The sequence below is a fragment of the Brienomyrus brachyistius genome, chromosome 14 (assembly GCF_023856365.1).
Source record: "Brienomyrus brachyistius isolate T26 chromosome 14, BBRACH_0.4, whole genome shotgun sequence".
Taxonomy (NCBI): domain Eukaryota; kingdom Metazoa; phylum Chordata; class Actinopteri; order Osteoglossiformes; family Mormyridae; genus Brienomyrus; species Brienomyrus brachyistius.
The window spans coordinates 6,754,811-6,777,655 of record NC_064546.1 but is presented as its reverse complement, the minus strand read 5'-3'; the positions used below and the strand labels follow the sequence as shown (position 1 = coordinate 6,777,655).

Genomic DNA, 22,845 nt, shown 5'->3' with positions numbered 1-22,845 from the left:
TTATGTTTTGACAGGGGGGCAATCACTTTTTCACACAGGGCCATGTAGGTTTGGATTTCTTTTCCCCCTTAATAATGAACACCATTTAAAAACTGCATTGTGTGTTTACTTGTGTCATCGTTGTCTAATATTTAAAATTTGGTTGATGATCTGAAACATTTACGTGTGACAAACACACAAAAAAATAAGAAATCAGGAATGGGTAAACACTTTCACACCACTGTATACAAGCATAATTAAGTCCCCGTTCCCAGCCGCTGCTCTCGTTCAGCAGCCAGCTTCTGTTTTCTGTCTTCTGACATGATTATACCGTTTTCGGGACTGTGCCAATGAGCTGGTGATGTCAGAAAATAAGGAGACACTCGCTGCTACCTTATCCCACACCTCTTTCACCCCAAAAGGCTTATGTGGAACAGTGCTACACCGATAGATAATGTGCTCAGGGCTTTTCACCTCCTGCACCAGCACGTCCGTTTCCTTACCCAAAATGTTTTGTTTGCTAGGCAAATGTGCCATTGTAATAGCAATCCAAAGTAAATCATGTGGTGCTGCCTTTTAAAAGTGAGGTGACGAACCAAATGGTTCATTGCATGTTTAGAGGTGTTCAAGTTCGTATGGTCCAACAGTCTACAAAAATATAAGCAAACCTTATATAGGGCATGTTCAGCCTGTTACTCTAACCTTATTGATCGTAATAGAAATAATCTTTGCTACCCTAAGACAATAGCTCATCTAACAATTAAGGTTGAATCTCTGCTACCAAGAAATATTGGTAGCGAACGTTTTATGGATCGCATTAATGATAAAACTACAAATATTAGGCTTCAAAAATGTTGATGGCATCACAGGGCATTCTAAATAACACAAATAACTGACGCCAACACAATGTACACACACACGCACACACTTAATGTTTTTGACTTAATTAATGAACAGGAGTTAAAAACAATAACTAAAACCAATCCAACCATTTGTGCACTGTTCCCAATGCCCACTCAACTTCTTGTAGAATCCCTGGGAGTTCTGGCAAGAACTACAACTGCTATAATGAATGCATCCCTGTCCTCAGGAGATGTCATAACCAACTTAAAGTAGCTGTAATCAGACCACTACTGAAGGTACCAAGTTTGGTTCCACAGGAGCTCAGCAATTACAGACCTGTGTGTAATGTACCACTTGTCTGGAGAAGATAGTTGTTGCTAAACTTGGAGGCACACAACATACTGGATTGATTCTAGTTGGGTTTCTGTCCAGGACACAACAGTGAAATTGCTTTAACTAAAGTCATAAATGACATTACGATGGCAACTGATGCTGACAATGCAACAGTGCTAATGCTTTTGGATCTCAGCACAGCCTTTGACACAGGTATCCGTTTTACTTTATTACATAAAATTGAATGTTGGGTTGTATGGAATGGTGCTGAAGTGGTTTAAATCCTTTTGGACTATTCATTATCAATATGTTCAAGTATCTAACAATTGTACTTTGGAGTACCACAGGGATCAATTCTTGGTCCTTTATTGTTTTCTCTCTACTTGCTGTCATTAGATAGCATTATGCTTTCTCTAAGTTAATTATCACTCCTATGCTGCCAACCCCCAAATATACATTTCAGTTATGCTTAATGACACCACATCTATTGTCACTTTAGCTAATTGCTTTCAAAGAAGAAAAGACCTGGATGACTGAAAACTGAAAATCACTAAATGCTCAGAAAACTGAGGTTCTGTTTGGAGACAAGCCCAAGGATAGTAATGCTATAATCTCCACACTCTACTCCAAGAGGCTGAACTTTTCCCTCAGCAGCTCAGCGCATAACCAAGATGCCATCTTAGATCCAAACCTCTCATTCAAATTGCATGTGGATACAGTATGGAAGGTGTGCTTCCTACAGCTGCGTAACATAGCACAACACACTTTCACTGACATGGTCACACAATTTTCAATATCAAACATAATTCATGGCAGATAAAGTATTTCTTATATATTTGATTTGGCAATAAACTCATCTTAATCTTAGTGTACTTTGTAAATATGTCAGATTTATGTGAAGGTTGTAATCTGACATCAAATTATAGACACTGCAAAATGCAGTTTGGAACACTTGCAGAAACATTATAATAGCAAGCAATGGTGGACATTTGTTTTGATCCCAGATATCTGAACACCAAAGTCTTGACTAAATGGTGCAGTTGCAAGATTCAGTTGGATAAATGACATTAGATTAGATTCAACTTTATTGTCATTACACATGTATAAATACAGGGGCAACGAGATTCAGTTTAGCATCTAATCAGAAGTGCAAAGAGCAGCAAGTGCAATAAATATAGTATGTGATATGTATGGTTAAATGCAGTATATACAGTTAAATGCAGTATGTACAGTTGAGAGCACAGTGAAGGTGGGAATAGATATATAGATATACAAATGTTCAAAAAAAATGCGGATGGCAAATATATAGATGTACAATATACGTGTATGTACAATGTACAATATACAGATATATACAGATGCGCTATGTATGTGCTGAGATACTATAGGTAAATAAGAAAAACCTAAGTCATGTCACTATTTCTGGGCTCCTATCATTGAATATGTAGCAACTTTCATGTGGATGCATGAGCTATTCACACCTGGGCACATCCCCCCCCCCCAAAATGGAGTCAATGAAGTGGAAGCACAAGTCATCCCCCATCTCAAAAAAGTTCAAGGCAGACACATCTGCAGGCAAAGTCATGGCAACTGTCTTTTGGGATATTGAAGGACTTTTGCTTCTGAAGTTCATGCCACACAGGACAACCATAACTGGGGAGAGTTATGGCAACACAATGATCGCTTTTTGGAAATCAATCAAGGCAAAAAGACAAAGAAGCTGCACACCTGCTGACACAGAAAAATTGATACATGCCTTTGTATACAGCAGGTTAGACTGCGATAATGCTCTATTATCTGGGAGCACATACTGCACATTAAACACCTTGCAGCGTAATCAAAATTCAATAGCTCAAATTGTCACCAGAAGTAGGAAGATTGAACAAAATAGCCCCTGCTTTTAGTTCCCTGCACTGGCTTCCTGTTAGGTTCAGGACTGACTTCTAAGATTCCTACTTACATACAAGTCACTTAAAGGTCTAGCACCTGCATAGCTAACAGAATTGCTTTAAGTTTACAAGCACCATCCTCCACTCAGATCACAGAACACCGGTTTCCTTGTCGTTCTACATATAAATAAACTGACAGTTGGCAGTAAAGCATTCTGCTTACAAGGCACCTATATTGTGGAATGGTGTGCCAGCCTATGTTTGGGATGCTGAATCAGTCTCAGCCACAACTGAAGACCTATTACTTCAGTTTAGCTTACCCACAACTTAACACATAACACACCATAACTATGACTGCTGATAAGAACATAAGAACATAAGAACTATACAAACGAGAGGAGGCCATTCGGCCCATCAAGCTTGCTTGGGGAGAACTAAACTAATAGCTCAGAGTCGTTAAAATCTTATCTAGCTCTGATTTAAAGGAACCCAAGGATTCAGCTTGCACTACATTATCAGGAAGGCTATTCCATACTCTGACTACACGCTGTGTAAAGAAGTGCTTCCTTAAATCCAGCTTGAAATGTTCTCCCGCTAATTTCCACCTATGGCCATGAGTTCGTGTATTTAAACTAATGCTGAAGTAACTATTTGGTTGAACAGCATCCAAACCTGTTAGAATCTTATATACCTGGATCATGTCCCCCCTCAGTCTCCTTTGCTTGAGACTGAACAGATTTAGCTCAAGTAACCGTTCCTCGTATGACATTCCTCTAAGACCAGGAATCATTTTTGTGGCCCTACGCTGCACCTTTTCTAAGGCCACAATGTCCTTTTTAAGATATGGTGACCAAACCTGCACACAATATTCTAGGTGAGGTCTCACCAAGGAATTGTATAATCTTAGCATTACCTCCCTTGACTTAAACTCCACACACCTGGAGATATACCCCAACATCCTATTGGCCTTTTTTATTGCTTCCCCACACTGGCGAGAATGGGACATGGAAGCATCAACATACATGATGGTGCTCTACATGCCATTTTTAACTAGTATGCTTGTCCATTAATGTGTCCATGTATGTTCTGACCGCCCATACTCTCTGCCTTCCTTCCCACATGTCCAGGCGTTACCAGGGGTGGGTACCGTCACAGCTGAAGTCGTAGTTAATGGAAGGGTGACATCGTGGATGTAACCTATGAACTGTAACTTTGTGGGCGCAAACTTCAGTCAGCCACCCTATGTAGGCCGGTGTGGAAAACTGACTCATTGGTGGACTTTTATCTTGATTGCTGTTTACACTTTGCTTTTAGCATGCAAGCCCACAATTTCTTTTTCAATGATGTTAGCATGCCCAGGGGGGATGGGCAGCCAGTTAACCTTGGACCCCCAGAGGTTTGTTTTTTCTCCCTAATTTGGAGTTTTTGGTTCTTCTCCATCATTGTCATCTGGCTTTCTTTCATTCATTTCTTTGTCTTTCCTCTTCTCTGTTTTTGTATTATCCCGTCAAAGATGCTGTAATGCATCCCAACACTCCCATTTAAAGTACCATGGGACAACACAGTTGTGAAAGGCACTATATAAAAATAAACTGAACTGAATTTCTCTCAAGCAGCAACTACATTTGTTCATGATTTGTTCATAAATTTGTTCATAATTTGTACTTCAGTAGTAAATGACTTAAGTATTTGTGCCCTTTAAGTAAAGTGTTACAATAAAATTTGTATAATACAATGGATCCTAAACTTGTGAAAACTAAAGGCAAGCGAACACTTATTGACTTTTGACATTCACAAAGTCAAATGTTTTTATATAATGTTTTTGTATAATGCCCTTTGATGCCATTAAGCAGTGGTACTTCAATTTTGGGGTGACCCGTTTCATAATTTTATCATTTCCAGTTCCCCACCCATATAATCTGTCTACCACATTTGAAAAAGATACTTCCAACACTTTTGCAGTTAAGATCAAGTGTCTGAAACTGCCTTTTTACTATACTGCTGCTTCAGTTTCAAGACAATGTGTTTCCAAATTCAAGTAGTTCCAGTTCTTGCCCACACATGGCTTCTGCAAAGTTTGAAAAAAGTCTGTCAAATAGTTTAAGCAATTATCTTAAACAGAAAGTGTCTACAGCAGCAGCAGTGGACTGGTCCCAAAACCATATGTATTCCCTATCTGAGAATGACCATTTTCTAAATCTTAATGCAACATCCAAAAGAAAAAATCCTGAGACTTCTAGGGCAGTGCTCTTCAAATCTGGACCTCGATTCCAAATACAGGCCTTACTTTCAGAAGCCCCAAGTAGTTAGTTTTATCATTTCTGCTTATGACAGGGTACAGAAGCTTCACACCTGGCTCACTGGTAAAAGAAGGCTGGGAAATCAGGAGTGCTCAGACCTTGAGGACCGTGATTTGAACAACCCTGCTCTAAGGACAAAACCATAACATAACCTTCAATCCAATCTTCTATTAGCCGTACTGCAAGCGATAATTCCAAAGCTTAATTTTGCATTTAACTAGGCATTGTGTTAGGCCTCCTCAAAGTGGCTAATCATATCTATTGATTGATTGCAATCTAAAGATAGAAGATATTTTTTTATAATAAATATAACAATTAATAAATTTGAACGAACCATGGAGATTTCTGCATACAGGTATCAAAAACAGATCACCAAGCCAATAACCTGAGCTACATGGGGGGGGGGGGGCAAAATATGATGAAGAGGTCCAATCGGTAAACTAACATATATAAGAAAACACTGTAGAACGAGGTTTCAAATGAAGCAAACCATTTAAGAAGTGCAATACAATTCATTTTCAACACAAGCCAGAGAAAGCACGAAGAAAAGAAAGTTTGGGAAAGGCAGATGAAGCAGACACCTTACCTTTAACAGGTCCAATGTAAATAATCTCAGAGCCTAGAATAGTAGAGCAAAAAGGAAGCGAGGAAAAGGAAAACAAGGGGACAGATTAAAGGAATTCAGAGATAGGAGTGAGAGGGACAGCAAGTAAAAGCTGTGTGACACTACAATGTCACCATGCCGAATACATGCATCACTGGAAATTTTACAGAAAAGACATTAAGGACACACTGTTGTAGGAAATCTCTACACCCTAAAACTATCACAATCTCAAGTTTACTGAGCATAAAGAGTGAACAAAGGCTGCACTTATTCTGCAGACAAGTGTACATGCCTTCATAGGGCTGCATTCAGAGTTTATGTGAACGCCTGCTCTGGAAAGTGGGTGGGAGCAGTTGTGAGACAGTAAGTCCTATTCATGACAGACTAGCAAATGCAGCAATGGTATCAAACATGGAATGCTTAAAATCTGTTTACTTCATCACTGACGATTTCAATAGGACATGCGGTTTAAGATGGCAGTACTAACCAGTTAGTTGAATTAAATTATTCATTCATAAATCAAATAGTTTGTATTGCATCTGAAAAACTAAGAAATTGAGATGCTCTAAATAGAAACTTTCTAAAATTCATTCATTTTCTATCTCTTAAGGTTCCTCAGTATGTCAGTCCTATTTGAGCCCAGAAAAGCAGAAGAGTTTCAAGATGGTGGTTGGTTACAGGACACCACTTGTAGTACAGTAATACCTGATCCAGGTGTAACCAGCGGTCCTTCCAGTTCCAATGGCTCTTCTTCTGTTTCCTCAAGTTTCTTCTTCTTCTTCTTGGGGTCACGTGGTTTGCGCAAGAGAGAGAGCTCTTCTGGATGACGAATATCTGAGAAAAAAAAAAAAAATCAGAAAAAACACAGACTTAGGGGTACAGGACTAGTCTAGATATATACACAAATATATGAAGAATAAGCTTGTAAGCATCCATATCATTTGACAAATGGATAATGAATTTACTATGGTCGATATGTACCAGGCACAAGTCAAACACAAACCCATTTTCCAAAACTGGTTATTCAGTAACAGGTTCACAGCGAGCCTAGAACCTATCCCAGGAATAACAGGGCACAAGATGGGGTACCTGGCACAAGCACAATTCAAGGCCAAGTTAGGGATAACAAATCATGTATTTTTGAGTGCAGGAAGAAACACACACACACACACACACACACACAGGGAAAACCACACAGCTTAAAATTCAGAAAATAAAAAAAAAACATATAAAGTTCTGGAAAAGCCACAGGCAGTTATTTACCTGTACCTGTAACTCATTAATATTTAACTGGCACTTATATTCAGTACAGGGAACAGGTACAATTTATAAGTGCATTCCCACCACTGGAACTTTTTCCATTATCAAGATCTTAATTCAGTTGTAGCTCCTAAACCTTTTTTTTTTCCTTTTAGGGCTTATAGTGAGAAACTTGCTGCCTGGTTGACCACAAGCACCAGCACTTGGAAGTTATGTGGAAGTGTGGGAAAAAGAAGTAATAAAGTAAAAATTGAGAAGATTAAATTATTTTTGTAATTCCATTACATTCAATGCACTACTAAATACCTTTTTCTGCTTGCATCTATGTATTTCTGCATCAGAAAATTCAATTGATAACCAATACAATTTTGTATAATAATTCCTACCAAATTTGGTCGGCATCCGTCTTACAGTTTAGGCAGTACATTTAGTTTGAGGGCAGAAAAATAAGAGAAAAATCCTAAGAAATACAATAAGGGTCCATTGCAATCCAGTTAGTTACCTCCAAGCAAGGTAAGCAAATCCATTATCCCGCAAAAAATACTGAAAAAAATAGGATATTAATGCAGCCAAACCTTGCAAGTGCCAAATCATAAATTTTAAACCAACCCGGCGATTGCATTAATTTCATTCCCTTTAGGTCAAACCAGGCCATAACAGAATATTTCTGATATTCTAGTTTTGAAGTTGTATCTCATCTATCACTACCTTATTCCAGATCATAAAGATGGAACAAATTAATATAGACTCTCATATGTTCTGAAGGCTAAATTAAATCTCTTGAATCTGTCAGTGGTCAAACAAGAAGCTTAGAAACATATTCTAAGCCATCCCATTAAAGTTTGGTCAATTTCCTCTATTTCGTTTTAGAATGTCACACCCCAGCTTTATCTCATGTTTAACACCAAAATTCTACATTCAGAATCAACCACTGGTACATTTTTCTATAAGAGGAATGTTGGAGTAAGAGCAAGAGAAGCTTGGCTTGGCAAGAGCTGCGTGTTTCGTTTGTGTTACTAAAGCAAAAGCATTCCAGAGATTTAAAGAATATCAGATGGTGTCCCTCCCACTGAACTGCAGCAGACTCCCTTGCCCTTATACAGCCATGCAAGCCAAACCTCACAAAGCATTACAGTGCAGAGCAGAGGCATGTTGTGCTACAAAAAGGAAGTTTGCTTCCAGAAGCCTATCATCCTGGAACTATGATAATAACCTGAATGATAAAATCTCATTTTATCATGACTGTAAACCTTTTGTAAAGTCCTCTGTGATCAACACAAACTGTTCTGTGCTCAATTATGCCTAGACTTTTCCTGTAAACTGTGCATTTTTGTCATGTGAGTGCATATATTGTGAGTAGCTGGGTAGCAGGGAGTGTAACACTCTGTTTATGACTAACTAGGGAGTTCAAGAATTTTTGTGTATTAGCTCACCACATTTATTTAAGAAACTCTCAAGTTAGTGTTTTTTTTTCCGCCTGATCAGATCCTGAAGCTATTTTGATAATAAATTTATGATCTTTTTGTAGAATGTTACCAGGATGTAACATAACCCTTTCCTACTACAATGGTTCTAACTAGTCTTAGCAGACTTCTAAGATAACACATCATAATTACATTAGGGTGAGGAACAATTTCAACCACCACCCAGGTCTCCAAAAGGCATGAGAGATTAAATATGGGCAAAAAGGGGGGGGGGGGCAGCTTTAAGATGCAAGTTTCTTTTAGGTTGATTACAAATTAAAACAAGAGTGACATAAAAAGGCTTTTTGGTGCGGTCAGAAATGACAGAATTCTATTGTCTAAATAGCCCTGCCATTTGGCCTGACCACCTAATCCATAGTCGTCCCAAGGCCGCCTCCCAGTTGGACATGCCTGATACACCTCCCCAGGGAGGTGTGCAAGAGGCATCCTAGATAGATGCCCAAAATACCTCAACTGGTTCCTTTCAATGCAGAGGAACAGCGATTTTACTTTGAACCCTTACCGTAGGTACAAGCTCCTCACCCTCTCTCTAAGGCTGAGCCCAGACAACTTGTGGAATAAACTAAATTCTGCTGGTTGTATCCACAATCTCATTCTTTTGGTCACTAACCAGAGAGCATGACTACAAGTGAAGGTAGGAAGGTAGATCAACTGGTAAGTAAAAAGCTTCACCTTCCAGCTCAGCTCCCTCTTTGCCAAGATGGAACTGTACAGCGTCTGCATTACTGCCACAGCTGCACTAATCTTTTTTATTTTTTCTATCTCCCACCCCCTTCTTCCCTCACTTGTGAACAAGACCCCAATATACTTCAGCTCCTCTGCTTGGGACAGCAATTCACCTTTTTTCAGTTAAGAACTAACCTCAGACTTGGAGGTGCTTCTCAGCCACCTCACACTTGGCTGCAAACCGCAACAGTGCATTCTGTAGGTCATCGGCTAACAACACTAACAGGACCATGTCATCTACAAAAAGCAAACATATAGTCCTGAGGCCCCCGAATCAGACCCCCACTGCCCCTTGGCTATGCCTAGAAATTCTGTCCCTAAGAGTTATGGACAGAATCAGTGAAAAAAGGACAGTCCCGGCAGAGTTCAAGACCCACCAGGAACGAGTCTGACTTACTGCTGGCAATGCAAGCCAAACTCTTGCTCCATTTGTATAGGGGCCTCATGGCCCACAACAACGGAGGTTGCAACCTGTACTCCTGAAGCACCCTCAAAGGACCCATCGAGGGACACGATTGCATGCCTTTTCAAAGTCCACAAAAAACACATGTAGAGTGGTTGCATAAACTCCCATGAACCCTCCAGGATCCTTGTGAGGGTGAAGAGATGGTCTAATGTCTAATCAAGGTGGAATCCACACTGTTCCTCCTGGATTCAAGGTATGACCAACGTGCATAACCTCCTCTCCAGTACCCCGGCACAGACCTTACCAGGCAGGCTTAGGAATGTGATCTCCTTGAAGCTGGGACACATCCTTCGGTCCACTTTCTTAAAAACTGAGACCACCACCCCAGTCTGTCAATCCAAAGTCACTATTCCCAACATCCATGTAATGTTGAAGAGATGTGTCAGCCAAGATGGCCCAATAACATCAAGAGCTTTCAAGAACTCAGGGCGAATCTCATCCACCCCTGGAATCATACCACCAAAGAGTTCTTCAGTGACCTCAGCCCTCACCACACACAAACACACAGACAAAAGTTAAGCACCCAGATGTTGTGGTGGAAATAAAGCTAATCTGCACGTGGTGAAAGGTCACGTGACTATCGCAATAACATATATCACGTAGACAACAGAGTTGGTGGTATGGGCATACTGCTGGTCCAGTGTCAGTAGGGTTTGGCACCCCCCCCCAGGCTTGGATAAATGTGGTGATATGGTGCAGAAGGGAGTCGCACAGCCGTTGTACCCTCTCCTGCGGCAAGTCAGCCCACAGCTGTTGAGCCTGGCCCTCAAAATCCTGCAGATTGGATCTGAGTTGACGTCCGAGCTGATCCCACACATGCTTGACTGGGGAAAGATCAGGGGACCTGGCTGTCCATGGGAGAATCTCAATATGACGCAGGAAGTCCAATGACACACGTGCTGTGTGAAGACGGGTGCCCTCTCAGGAGGATTAAGACATGCGGATGTCACCAAATGTGAAGCTGTTCATGTGCACTTTATGGAAAATGGCAAACAATATGCCTGGTGGGCTGGCAAAAACTAGTCTGATGCTAAGCCTGTGTTAACTCGTAAGAATGATTTATAAAATGTAGGCTGTGTTATATAAAGTAGATATTAACGTCTTCAGATATATTTAATGAAATCTTATTCTTTTGGCTCCCCTCCATGAATCACTACCTTATCATGGTGGAGGGGTTTGTATGTCTCTATGATCCTAGGAGCTATGTTGTCATGGACAACCACCCCTGGTAGGGTCTTGTAAAGCAAGTTAGCACTAGGTGAGTGATCAGACCATGTGTGGTTCAAACAGATTCCCATGATGTTTACAATAAAGGACCATGTTACCCCGTCCAGACGAGGGAGACTGGGGTCTCGCCGTGAAGCCAGACCTGGGACAAGAGCTCGAGGGCGAGCGCCTGGTGGCAATGGGACTGGGCTAGGCATAACTGGAGGAAATGATATGAGTCAGCCCTGCTGTGGGTCCACCACTGGCAAGGGGAGCCGTAGGAGTGGGATGCAATGTAAATCAGGTGGCAGTCAAAGGCAGGACCCTCTACGGACCAATCATCGGCTACCAAAACTGGCTGTAGGTACATGGAATGTAATCTCTGTGGTGGGCAAAGAACCGGAGCTGGAGTGGGAGATGTGGAAGGTAGAGAGATAGACTATATATAGTCTGTCAGTCAATTTCGTAATTGCATCATCAGATCTGTGTCCATATGTTTCGGACACTGGTGAATAGAGGACCTGAGCTATCAACTGATCACCGCCTGATGCTGAGCTGGATCCGATGGCAGGGGAAGATGCCAGATAGTATGCGTTTGGGTCTGCTAGGTCTGAGTATGTGCTGGGAACGTCTGGCGGAGGCCTGTGTCTGGGAGATCTTTAACTCACACCTCCAGCAGAACTTTTCTTGCATCCCAAAGGAATCAGGGTACATTGAACCTGGATGAACCATGTTCTGGGACTCCATTGTTTATGCGGCAGTGCAGAGTTGTGGAAAGGTAAAGGGAGCTGTGAGGCTGAAGGAGGCGGCCATCAGGGCTTTGTTAACTTGTGGTACTCCTGAAACAACAACTGATGACTGATGGATACCAGTAGGCCGTTGCTGAAGCAAAAACTCGGGTGTGGGAGGAGTTAGATGAGGCTATGGAGAAGGACTTGTCAGCCAACCTAGAAAAGATTCTGGCAAACCATCAGGCAATTCAGGATAGGGACACAGGGCTTCATCAATGCTATTTACAGCAGGGAAGGAGAACTGATGACCTTAACTGGGGATACAGTGAGGTGGTGGATGGAATATTTCAAGGATCTTCTAAAACCCACTGATATGCCTTCCTCAGAGGAAGTAGAGCCAGAAGACTCGGAGGGGAACTTGCTCATCTCTGGGGCTGAGGTCACTGAAATAAACTCCTCTTCAGTGGGAAGGCTTCAGGGGTGGATGAGATTTGCCCAGCTTTCCTAAAAGCTCTTGAATTTATTAGGCTATCTTGGCTGACACGCCTCTTCAACATTACATGGATGTTGGGGACAGTGCCTTCGGACTGGCAGATGGGGGTGGTGGTCCCCATTTTTAAGATAGGGGACCGAATGATATGTCCCAACTTCAGGGGGATCACACTCCTCAGCCTCTCTAGTAAGATTTATGCAAGGGTACTGGAGAGGAGGGTCCGCCCTATGGTCGAACTTCAGATCCAGGAGGAAGAATGCAGATTCTGTCCTGGCTGCAGTTCATCTTTTCACCCTCACAAAGGTTCATGGGAGCTTGCCCAACCAGTCCACATGTGTTGTGTGTACTTGGAAAAGGTATATGACCATGTCCCTTGGGGGGTGCTTCAGGAATATGGGGTACAGGGTCTGCTGTTGTGGGCCATCAGGTCCCTCTACAAACAGAGCGAGAGCATGGTTTGCATTGAAAGCAGTAAGTCAGACTCATTCCTGGTGGGTGCTACACTCCGCCAGGGCTACCCTTTGTCACCAATTCTGTTCACAACTTTTTTGGACAGAATTTCTAGTCATAGCCAAAGGGTGGAGTGGATCTGGTTTGGGGACCATAGGAACCCATCTTTGCTTTTTGCAGATGACATGGTCCTGTTGGCGTTGTCGGGATGTGATCTGCAGCTTGCACTGGGGCGGTTTGCTGCTGAATGCAAGATGGCCAGGATGATGATCAACACCTCTAAGTCTAAGGCTATGGTTCTTGGCTGGAAAAGGGTGGATGGCCCTCTCCAGGTGAGGGATGTATTGCTGTCTCAAGTGGAGGAGTTTAAGTATCTCGGGGTCTTGTTCATGAGTGAGAGAAAGGGGGAGTGGGAGATCAACAGATGAATCAGTGCAGCATCGGCAGTTATGTGCACGCGTACTGTTCTGTTGTGGTAAAGAGGGAGCTAAACTGGAAGGCAAGGTTCTCCATTTACCGGTTGATCTATGTTCCTACCTATGGTCATGAGCTCTGGGTAATGACTGAAATAATGACATTGCGGATACAAGCAGCCGTTTCCTCCACAGGATGGCTGGGCTTAGTCTTAGAAATGAGGAGCTCAGACATTTGATAGGGGCTCAAAAGGGCCGCTGTTCCTCTGCATCGAAAGAAGTCAGTTGAGGTGGTTCGGGTATGCTTCCTAGATGGGCCCCTGGGTGGCTTTTTGAGAACGTCCATCCAGGAGGAAGGTCCTGGAGCAGACCCAGGACATGCTGGAACACTTTGGTATTTCCCCTATGGAGCTGAAGGAGGTGGCTGCTGAGAGGGAAGTCTCGGCATCCCTGCTTAGAGTGATGCCCCCGCGACCCAACCGCAAAAAGTGGAGGGATGGATGGATGATTCTTATAACTTATATAAACTTGACAGTTTCTAAATTAAATCAAGTTTTTTAAAAACATGTAATTAAAATCAAAATTTGTCACTGAGGCAATCCTACTGGGATCCTACTGGGCTCACTGCTCTTAGTCAAAGTGATTGGACAGCAGTGTATAGCAATTGGAGCAGATAGTGCATCTATGGGCGTTTTTCCACTGCAATAGTTACCACACTTTTGTTACTTCGAGAAAGTATACTATAAAGCATAAAAACGGGTACCAGCACCGAATGACATCACAGCATGAGACGTTGTATTCTGTACTGAATTCAAAAAATGGCTGTTGTATTTTCAGTTCTGTATAGACATGATGACGTGAGGGTTAAAGTTCCACTAAAATATTTTTACTCTGTCATAGGAAAAGAAAAACTTAGCAAGCTTTGCGATTTTAATTATTCATTTTAAAGATTCTTATATGTTTAAAAATTAAAGTTTTCCTCTGCTGCTTTTGCATGGGAGCTGCATACGTTCTCCAAGACAACTAATCATTTTCATCTTTGCAATTTTAATCAGTCGAAGACAGATTTGTGAGAAATGTATTCTTTTTATAAATACCCCAATATTTATTACAACAAAATCACATCACTATATTCATAAATTCACATTGCTAGTATTGGTATATTCAATAAAATACTTTGATTTCTTGTCATGCCATCCAGATCCTTTTTGTCATGCCTTCCTTTTTGTTGTACATGCTCTTATGACCAAATCACATATTTTCTAAATTTCGTTTATCATTATTTTACTAGTTGACAACTTTTCAATGTGGCGTTTGTATTGTGTTTCAGGGGCAGGCTATACGCATAACCAAATTGCCAAAAAAGCGTTTCAAGTCCGACCCCAAAATACTGAAGTACCAAAGAAGTACCCCAGCTAGTTTGGTACTTTCGGTGCTGGAACTTCTAGTACTGGTACTCAACTGGAAGTCAATGGAAAAGCAAAAGTACCATACCAAAAGTACTGTACATGGTGCAATGGAAAAGCGCCCTTTGAAAGGATCCATGGTGGGGTGATTGCTCTTCTGAAATGGGATGCGGGAGAGCCTGAGATTCCCATTCACTGCATGAAACACAGGTTAGTGTTTATTTTAAAAAGTAGCCTGAATATCACTTTTACAATACACAATAACAATAATAATTAATGTTGACCCCCTTCCTTGTTATTTCTGTTGAGTAAATGCTTTTAAGGACTTGTTACTCTATTAGTACCTGGTTCACTGGACAAATTCCAGAAACCAGAATGCTATTTTTGTTATTGAATGGCTATTCAGTCCCTCCAGGAAGTTGCAATGTTGTAGTCATAACTATTAATGCAAATTCAACCAATCCTCATGACTTTTGTGCAGCCCTGCAATTTTGTCCAATTTACACATCTTCTCAATGAATTTGACCAAATCGCCTTAGCCCCCTCCCCGGATTCACTTCCTCAAAGCCAAGGCTGCAAGATGAAGACACGTACGACGCAAAAAAGTCACATCTGCCACCAAATAATACTGCTGAAATCAGTGCAAGTCAATTTCCTGATGCATTACACAAAAATTGAAAAGTTGGTAAACCGTTTTTCACTGTGTGAAATATTGTGGTGAAACACAGGTGAAAGTGATCGCTTGACAGGCACTTTTATACAGCAAAACATGCTTGGAGAAATGGCTGAAAAGTGAGGACTACAAACACGACAAGTGACCATGACAGAGGCCGTTGCATTGAGGCTGGCAGCAAGTGCTGAAAGAAATGAGGTGAGCAAGATTAAAATGCATGTTTATGGAAAATGCTAGAGAAGCATAATTAGAAAGTTAGAGGCGTCTCAAATGGCATATGCATGTATGTGTATGATATATTTGTTTACGAATAAATTAAATGAAAAGATTAAATGTACTGTACGTGCTTTGTTCAATATTTTAAAGTTCTATGTGTGAGGGTAGGTGCATCACATGTCACTGATGCAGTGATGCAGAGGAGAGAGCATAAACAAATAAGCTCATATAATACGTTATTAGTGTGAGTAACAGTGGTGTAGGTAACGTAATGAAAAAGCAAAAAAAAGCATTATTTAGCACAGATCAAATACAATGAAACTGGTTAAGACTTATGAAGATTGGGTTTCTACTTGGGCTGAAGTCACCTTCCTCCTCTCTCAAAGTAACCACCATGCAATGCAAAGATTCCTCAATCAACAGAGGAGACATTCCTGGATTTCACCAGCTTCAAGAGAAATACTTGGGTATAGAAAGGGGGGCACTCAAAACATCTTGCTCAATAGCCTCTTGCGGTCATATTTCATGAGACTTCAGATGCAGAGGGGACATGTATACTCAACATACTCATTGCACCCCTGGAAAAGAATGAATATGGGAGTATCCTGGCCTACCTTGCAGACACTATCTTCCTACAGGAGTGCAACCATTCTACTATCTCCATTTGTGGTCAAGTGCCTGCAAGAATACTGCATAGCGAATGAGAATGTAATTGTGTTTGACACAGACAATGCAGCATACGGGAAGAAAACAAAAAAAGCTGCACTGCAATGATTGTCCTCAAACTCAATACATATTACATGCACAGCACACCTGATCATCAGGGATGCCTTCACAGATCTTTCAACAAGCTGAATGCATCCATGCTGATCTCACCGATGACGAGAGACTGTGAAATGCTACAAAATCCAGACGATGCTTCAAGTTTGTAGGTCCAGATCAGACTCATGGCAGAACCATCTTATATTCGCACCAGTATACAGGAAAATGGCAGGCATATTGCAATATGATTCAATAAAATACCATATACCATTACACCCGAACTGGTAGAGATGAAACGCCATGAAGATTTATCGCAATTATAGTGACCAAAATTATCACCATTATCAGTATTATCGTGGTGGTGTTAAAATGACCTGAAAATGTTCACTGATACAGAAACTAAACTCATTTCCCCAAGTTTTACCTTAAAAACTACAAATAAAATTAGCAGCACTATACATTATAATCATTAAAAAAATTATAATTTAGCAAATACAGTATTTAACATGATGCAGCACCGGCAAGATGGCTCCACATAGCAGAGCCCAAAAACAGCTCAGGAGCATGCTGATAAAATTATAAATAGCCTGTTTGTATTATTAATGCTTGTTGTGTTCCTGATTGAGGTATGTGCCCTTGCCTTGCATGAACCCTGTCCAGTCCTTGCATGTCAAGTCCAAGCAAATCCAGCAAAATACAAAACTTAGGAACACAGTAAAATTCAGTCTGCGAGAGAAATCCACACAGCAAAACTCCACAGAGAATGCTAGCAGCATTGTTTTTGGCACCGACTAAAATAACCTGATCTGCCTCCATTCACCTATGTACAACAAACGTACAGCAAGGTGTGTTGAGTTTAGTGCTGTCCCAAACAATTATTCTTTAAACGATTAATCTAGCGATTTTTTCGATTATTCGACTAATCCAACAACTAATTTTTCGATTGATCTGATAGATTTGATATTTCCCTTACAATATGTTTAGCTTATCACTTAGTGTATTGCAGTTCCAAAACATTTACATAGTTTTACACAACGCGTCGACACTAAAATTCCATGTCGAAGCATTTTTATAATCGACACCGTCGATTACGTCAAATAATCGTCCCAGCCCTAGTGGAGTTAGCACTCCACTTACTGCTATTCTAGTAATACTCATGAAGCATGGGAGAGAAAAGCGCTCCCTCAGAGTAAACTTTGGTGTCACTGAAGAAAGCACAGCAACCATAACACGTTTTTAAAAGATATATATTGTGGAAAACCAGGTAAAAAGACATCGGTGGTGTGGTAGTATTTTGGAAATTTAAAAAAGCCAATGACATGCAACAGACTGGTGCTAATTAAAACTGGAAATTCTATGAATTTATTGGACCACTCAAAGCACTGCTATCTAGTAGAACAAAGAAAACGCAAGCTCTTACAGTCACGGACACCAGCATTTAGTGTTACAACTTTCTGTCTTGGCCAGCATTGGGCCAATTCACCAAGTCCTAAGTAGTCATTAAAAATATTTTGCCTGTGCTCCTAAATTTTTGACTGTGTCCCTAAATTGTTCATTTTTTCAGGAGTACCTGTGCTCCCAAGTTAAAGAGCCTGCTATGGTATCTACAAAGGCAGGAAAGCTGAGCATAAACGGTGAAAAACTAAGCTTGACATTGATATAACACTTTCAAAGAGAGACTCAGTATTCATAAGTTGAGCCAGATGATCTTATTTCCCTAATATTATTAATAAGGCGTGGCGTGGATCTCCATTCTAATTCAACCCAAATCTGTTTGATGGGGTTGAGGTCAGGACTCAGGATCAATCAAGTTCTTGGACACCAAACTCACACAACCATGTCTTAATGGACTTTACTTTGTGCATTGGAACACGGTCATACTGGAATAGAAAATGGCCTTCCATAAAGTTGGAAATGTCTTGTATGCTGAAGCATTAACTGTTCCCTTCACTGGAACTAAGGGACCTAGCTCAACCCCTGAAAAACAGCCCCATGCTATTACCTCTCCTCCAACAAACTTTACTGGTGGCACAATGCAGTCAGCCAGGTAATATTCTTCTGGCACCCACTAAACACAGACTGGCCTATCAGACTGCCAGACAGAAGCACAATTCCTCACTCCACAGAACACAATTCCACTGGTCTAGAATCCAGTGGCAGCATGTTTAATACCACTCCGTCCGATGCTTAGTAATACTCTTGGTGATGTGAGGCTTGCATGCAGCTGCTTGGCCATAGAAATCCATTTCCATGACCCTTCTGGTGCACAGTTTTTGTGCCGGGGTTAATGCCAAAGGAAGTTAGGAACTGCAGTTCAGTCAACAGAGTTTTGGTGACTTTTATGCACTGTGTGCTTCAGCACTTGGTTACCTCACTCTGTTGCTTTACATGGTCTGCCACTTTGTGGTACCACACTTGAATTCACTGAGCTTTTCAGAATGACCCATTCTTTCACAAATGTTTGTAAACCTGACAGCATGGCAATGTACTTGATTTCATACACCTGTGGGTTTGAATGAAACATGAATTCAATGATTAAGAGACATGTCCCAATACTTTTGTCCATATAGTGTATTACACAGAGAAAATATGTCTTTCATGTCTGAATTTACTGCTACTGAAGACAGAACTCTCAAGAAAATAGCACTTAAACTATGTACTTGCTGTCTGAATACCCCCAGGCTTCATTGCAAGTGTTTTCAGCTGTTTAGGATTTGATGTTCGCAATTTGTGAATGGCTCCCTCCTCCCAGGCACTTTCCCAACATCACTGAAGACTAGTTATCAAACCCCTCCTGAAATAGCCTGGATGCCTCCATACTTATCAATCATAGGCCTATTTCAAATCTCCTATTCAGAGGCAAGGTTATTGAGAAAATAGTTTTTAATCAAAACCAGTAAATACTTGAATGTACACTATCAGTTTTTGCACTTCACAGGTTACCATTTTTCCATTTATTTAAAAAACTGCAGATTTTTTTATTCTTGTTCATCACTGGAAAGTTGAGTGAACTATAAATGAAATCAGGTCAAAAAAAATAAGTTTCCTTTATAACATGGAAAGAGTATGTAACACTGCATGTCTGACATCCTATGAACTGGATGTGTGGTAATGGCAGAGTCAAATTCTAGGCTGTCATTTAACTTTAAATGCACTGGTTAACCATTTCATTCTATGTAAGAGAGCAGTATTTAATGTCCCTTGCAGAATGAATGCCTCGAATTACCTCTGCTGTTGTAACTGCTAAAGTTACTTTGATGAATGAAAAATGACATTTTCTTGCTAAAAAAAAAAAAACTCAAATGATGAACATACTGTAAAACTATTTGTTAGCACGCAAGAGTATATTTTCAGTAAATGTTGAGAATAACATACAAAGGTACAAATGTACTCATGCATGTGCATGCAAAAACTTTTGACTGGTAGTGTAAATTGCTACTTTTGCACTTTTCAGATCAGGCTTCCATCAACATCACAGCATTGAAACTGGTCGGACTCTCAGGAACAATCCTGAGATGGCTCAAGGCCTACTTATAAGATAGAGGTTACTTTGTCTCTGTCAGCACTTACAAATCAGAAAAAAACCACCATGCCATAGAGTCCCACAAGGATCCATTCTTGAGCCCCTTCTGTCCTTGACTCTCTTGTCCTTGCCCCTTCACCGTAGTTTTGTTTGATTTTTTTATAGACACTTTGGGTCTTATTGCTTATGATCACAGGACACAGATAAACTTTAGATCTCAAATTATTCTTCCAACAAAATACTATCTGACTCCACCTGGCAGAAGAAGATCCTCCAGAATGGTGCAGACAACAATAACAGGCGTCCACCTCAACCTCAACACAAAGACACCAGACCCTTCCTGACAAATTTTTCCACACTGTAGCAATAATTTCTATAGCAATTAAGCACTCAGAGACTTGCAAATAATTTTATATACATTTTACTACCCAAAGACCTAAACCCAACACAATTTACATGGCAATCACACAGATTCACTGATGATTCCATCATCTTCTACCTATTTCACAAAATACTGACCCAACTGGACACCAGGAGAGGAAACTATGTGAGGATGCTGTTCAAAACCATAAACCCCTCGAGGCTCAACACTAAAGTCAGCGACAGACTGAATGTTTCCTTGTGTATCTGGATAGACAACTTTTCGAAGAACAGACCCCAGATAGTACAAGTGGGCCACAACATCTTGTTGACCCTCACCCTCAACATGGGGACCCCTCTCGGGACTGAGACCACTCCTGTACTCTCCCTCTATACCAACAACTACAGGACCACATTCAGTTCCAACATCACTGTCAAGTTTGCAGAGAATACAGCGGTCACAGGTTTGACCAGCAACGAGCAGACCTACTTGCAAAAGGTAAAGAAACTCACTTTCCGAAGAGGACAATAGCCAACTCTTGTCTTGGAAACGAGACAAAAAAAAAAGTTCATTTTGGAATAAAACTGAATAAAACTAAAGACTAACAACACATTAGTAAAGGTGGTGCTTTAGTGGAGAGGATGAGCAGCTTCAGTTCTCAGAGTTCACATAACAGAGGACATGACTCCTTGTCACAATGACTGTATCACTTTAGGTCTCAGGGATTTCAGGGTGCTTTTCCCAATACTAAGGAATTTCAACACTGCAATCATCGAAGACATCCTGAAGAGGGGTTTCACCACCTGTTTTGGGAACAGCACACAGCAGAACTAAAAGGCTCTGAAGGGGGTTTTGTGGTCAGTTGAATGCGGATTCGGATATGTACTCCCAAGCCTCCAGAACATTTACAACACAGGTCTAGAGCCACAATAATTATTAAGCATCCCTGCCACCCCAACAGTGGCCTCTTCTCTGTGCTGAGGTCAGACAATCACTACCACTGCCTGAAAGTCAGCAGAGAAAGGCAATCTTATTTACAAATGGGGACAGTGTTTAGAACCTATACTCTAACATTCTCAACAACCCACATAACCCATTCCTGTATACACACACACACACACACACACACACACACACACACACACACACACACACACACACACACACACACACACACACACTCCAATCAGCTATAACATTAAGATCTTATGTGCCACCAAAACAACTCTGGCCCGTCGAGGCATGGACTCAAGACCTCAGAAGTTGTCCTGTGGTATCGGCAACAAGATGTTAACCCTTTGGAGTCGATGGCTAAAAATGAGTTATTCTTTAGCCAACATTCTAAGATTCATTGTGGAAACCTTTGAAGGATGCAGCCCCTGAATTTGGACACAACCACTGCTGCACTGCAAGATCTGAACTGCTCAGTCCAGTAGACATTATTAGAATCATTAGCATAATTTCTATTTTATGTTTCACATGCTTAGTCCTCGCAAGCTCTGACAAGTCAAACTGGTGAAATGTTAACAGATCATTCAAGACCTAAGTTGTGAAGTGTGGCTTTTATGGATTGGACTTGTTTGTCCAGCACATCCCATGTTCAATCAGATTGAGATCTAAGGAATTTCGAGGTCAAGTAAACACTGTAAACTCTTTTTTTGTGTTCCTCAAACCATTCCTGAACAACATGTGACAGGGCATAGTAGCCTGATGAAAGAGGTCACTACCACCGAGGAATACCAGCAGAACATTGTTCAGAGCATCACACTGCCTCTGCCAGTTTGCCTTTTTCCCCATAGTGCATCCGGGTGCCATCTCTTCCCCAGGTAAACAACTGCCTACACGATGCAACAGAAAATGTGACTCAGACGAGGCCACCTTCTTCCATTGCTCCATGTCCAGCCTATTGTTGGCACTTTTGGCAGTGGACAGATATCAGCATGACCACTCTGAGTGGTCTGTGGCTACACAGACCATACTGTGTGTTCTGACACCTTTCTGTTATATTCAGCATTAATGTTTTCAGCAATTTATGCTATAGTAGCTGTCCTGTGAGATCGGATGAAACAGGCTAGCCTTCGCTCCCCACATGCATCATGAGCCTTAGGCGTTCATGACCCTGTCACTGGTTGGCCTTCCACTGCATTCCAGGAACACCCCATCACACATCCAGTTTAGGAGATGCCCTAAATAATTTGTCTAGCCATCACAATTTGGCCCTTGTCAAAGTTGCTCAGATCAGTATGTTTGTCCATTTTTCTTGCTTCCAACCCATCAACTGTTCACTTGCGTAATACATAATGGCACCCCTGACATGTGCCATTGCAACAAAATAATGTTATTCATTTCACATTGTCAGTTGTTTTTATGTTAAGTTTCAAGATCTACCGCAAACACAACAAGGGAACATTTACTTGAAAAGTGTCAGAGTTATAAAAAAAATCAGAGAGAGAAAAAAGTCTTACTGAATGTTTTGCAGATGTCAGACACGGCTTTGAAAACGCGGTCAGAAAAGTTGACCTTGACCTTCATGTGCTTCATGTTCGGTAACTGCAGGCGTAGCAGCTTATGCTGAGGTGTGAAGAGCAAACGTGCATCCGCCTGGATTCCATATTTGTCCAAGGTCCAGTGGGTCTTCAACAACCACATTTTCTTCTTCTCCCACCACAGAGCATGGTCAGACCAGTCCTTCTTTACATCTGTATAGGTAGTAAGACAGAGATTACA

General features: G+C 41.2%; 1 protein-coding gene across 3 annotated transcripts in view; it reads right to left on the bottom strand.

The window, feature by feature from the left end:
- Positions 1-22,845, bottom strand: part of fermt2 (FERM domain containing kindlin 2) — a 58,080-nt gene that overhangs the window by 15,196 nt on the left and 20,039 nt on the right. For 2 of the 3 annotated variants that reach the window (XM_048974150.1, XM_048974149.1), the window contains exons 3-5: positions 22,584-22,817; positions 6,654-6,782; positions 5,931-5,963 (exon numbers count right to left, since the gene is read on the bottom strand). In XM_048974150.1, the coding sequence (XP_048830107.1) occupies positions 5,931-5,963; positions 6,654-6,782; positions 22,584-22,817 (396 nt within the window). The remainder of the gene's footprint in view (positions 1-5,930; positions 5,964-6,653; positions 6,783-22,583; positions 22,818-22,845) is intronic. The other variant, XM_048974151.1, reaches the window with a different exon arrangement.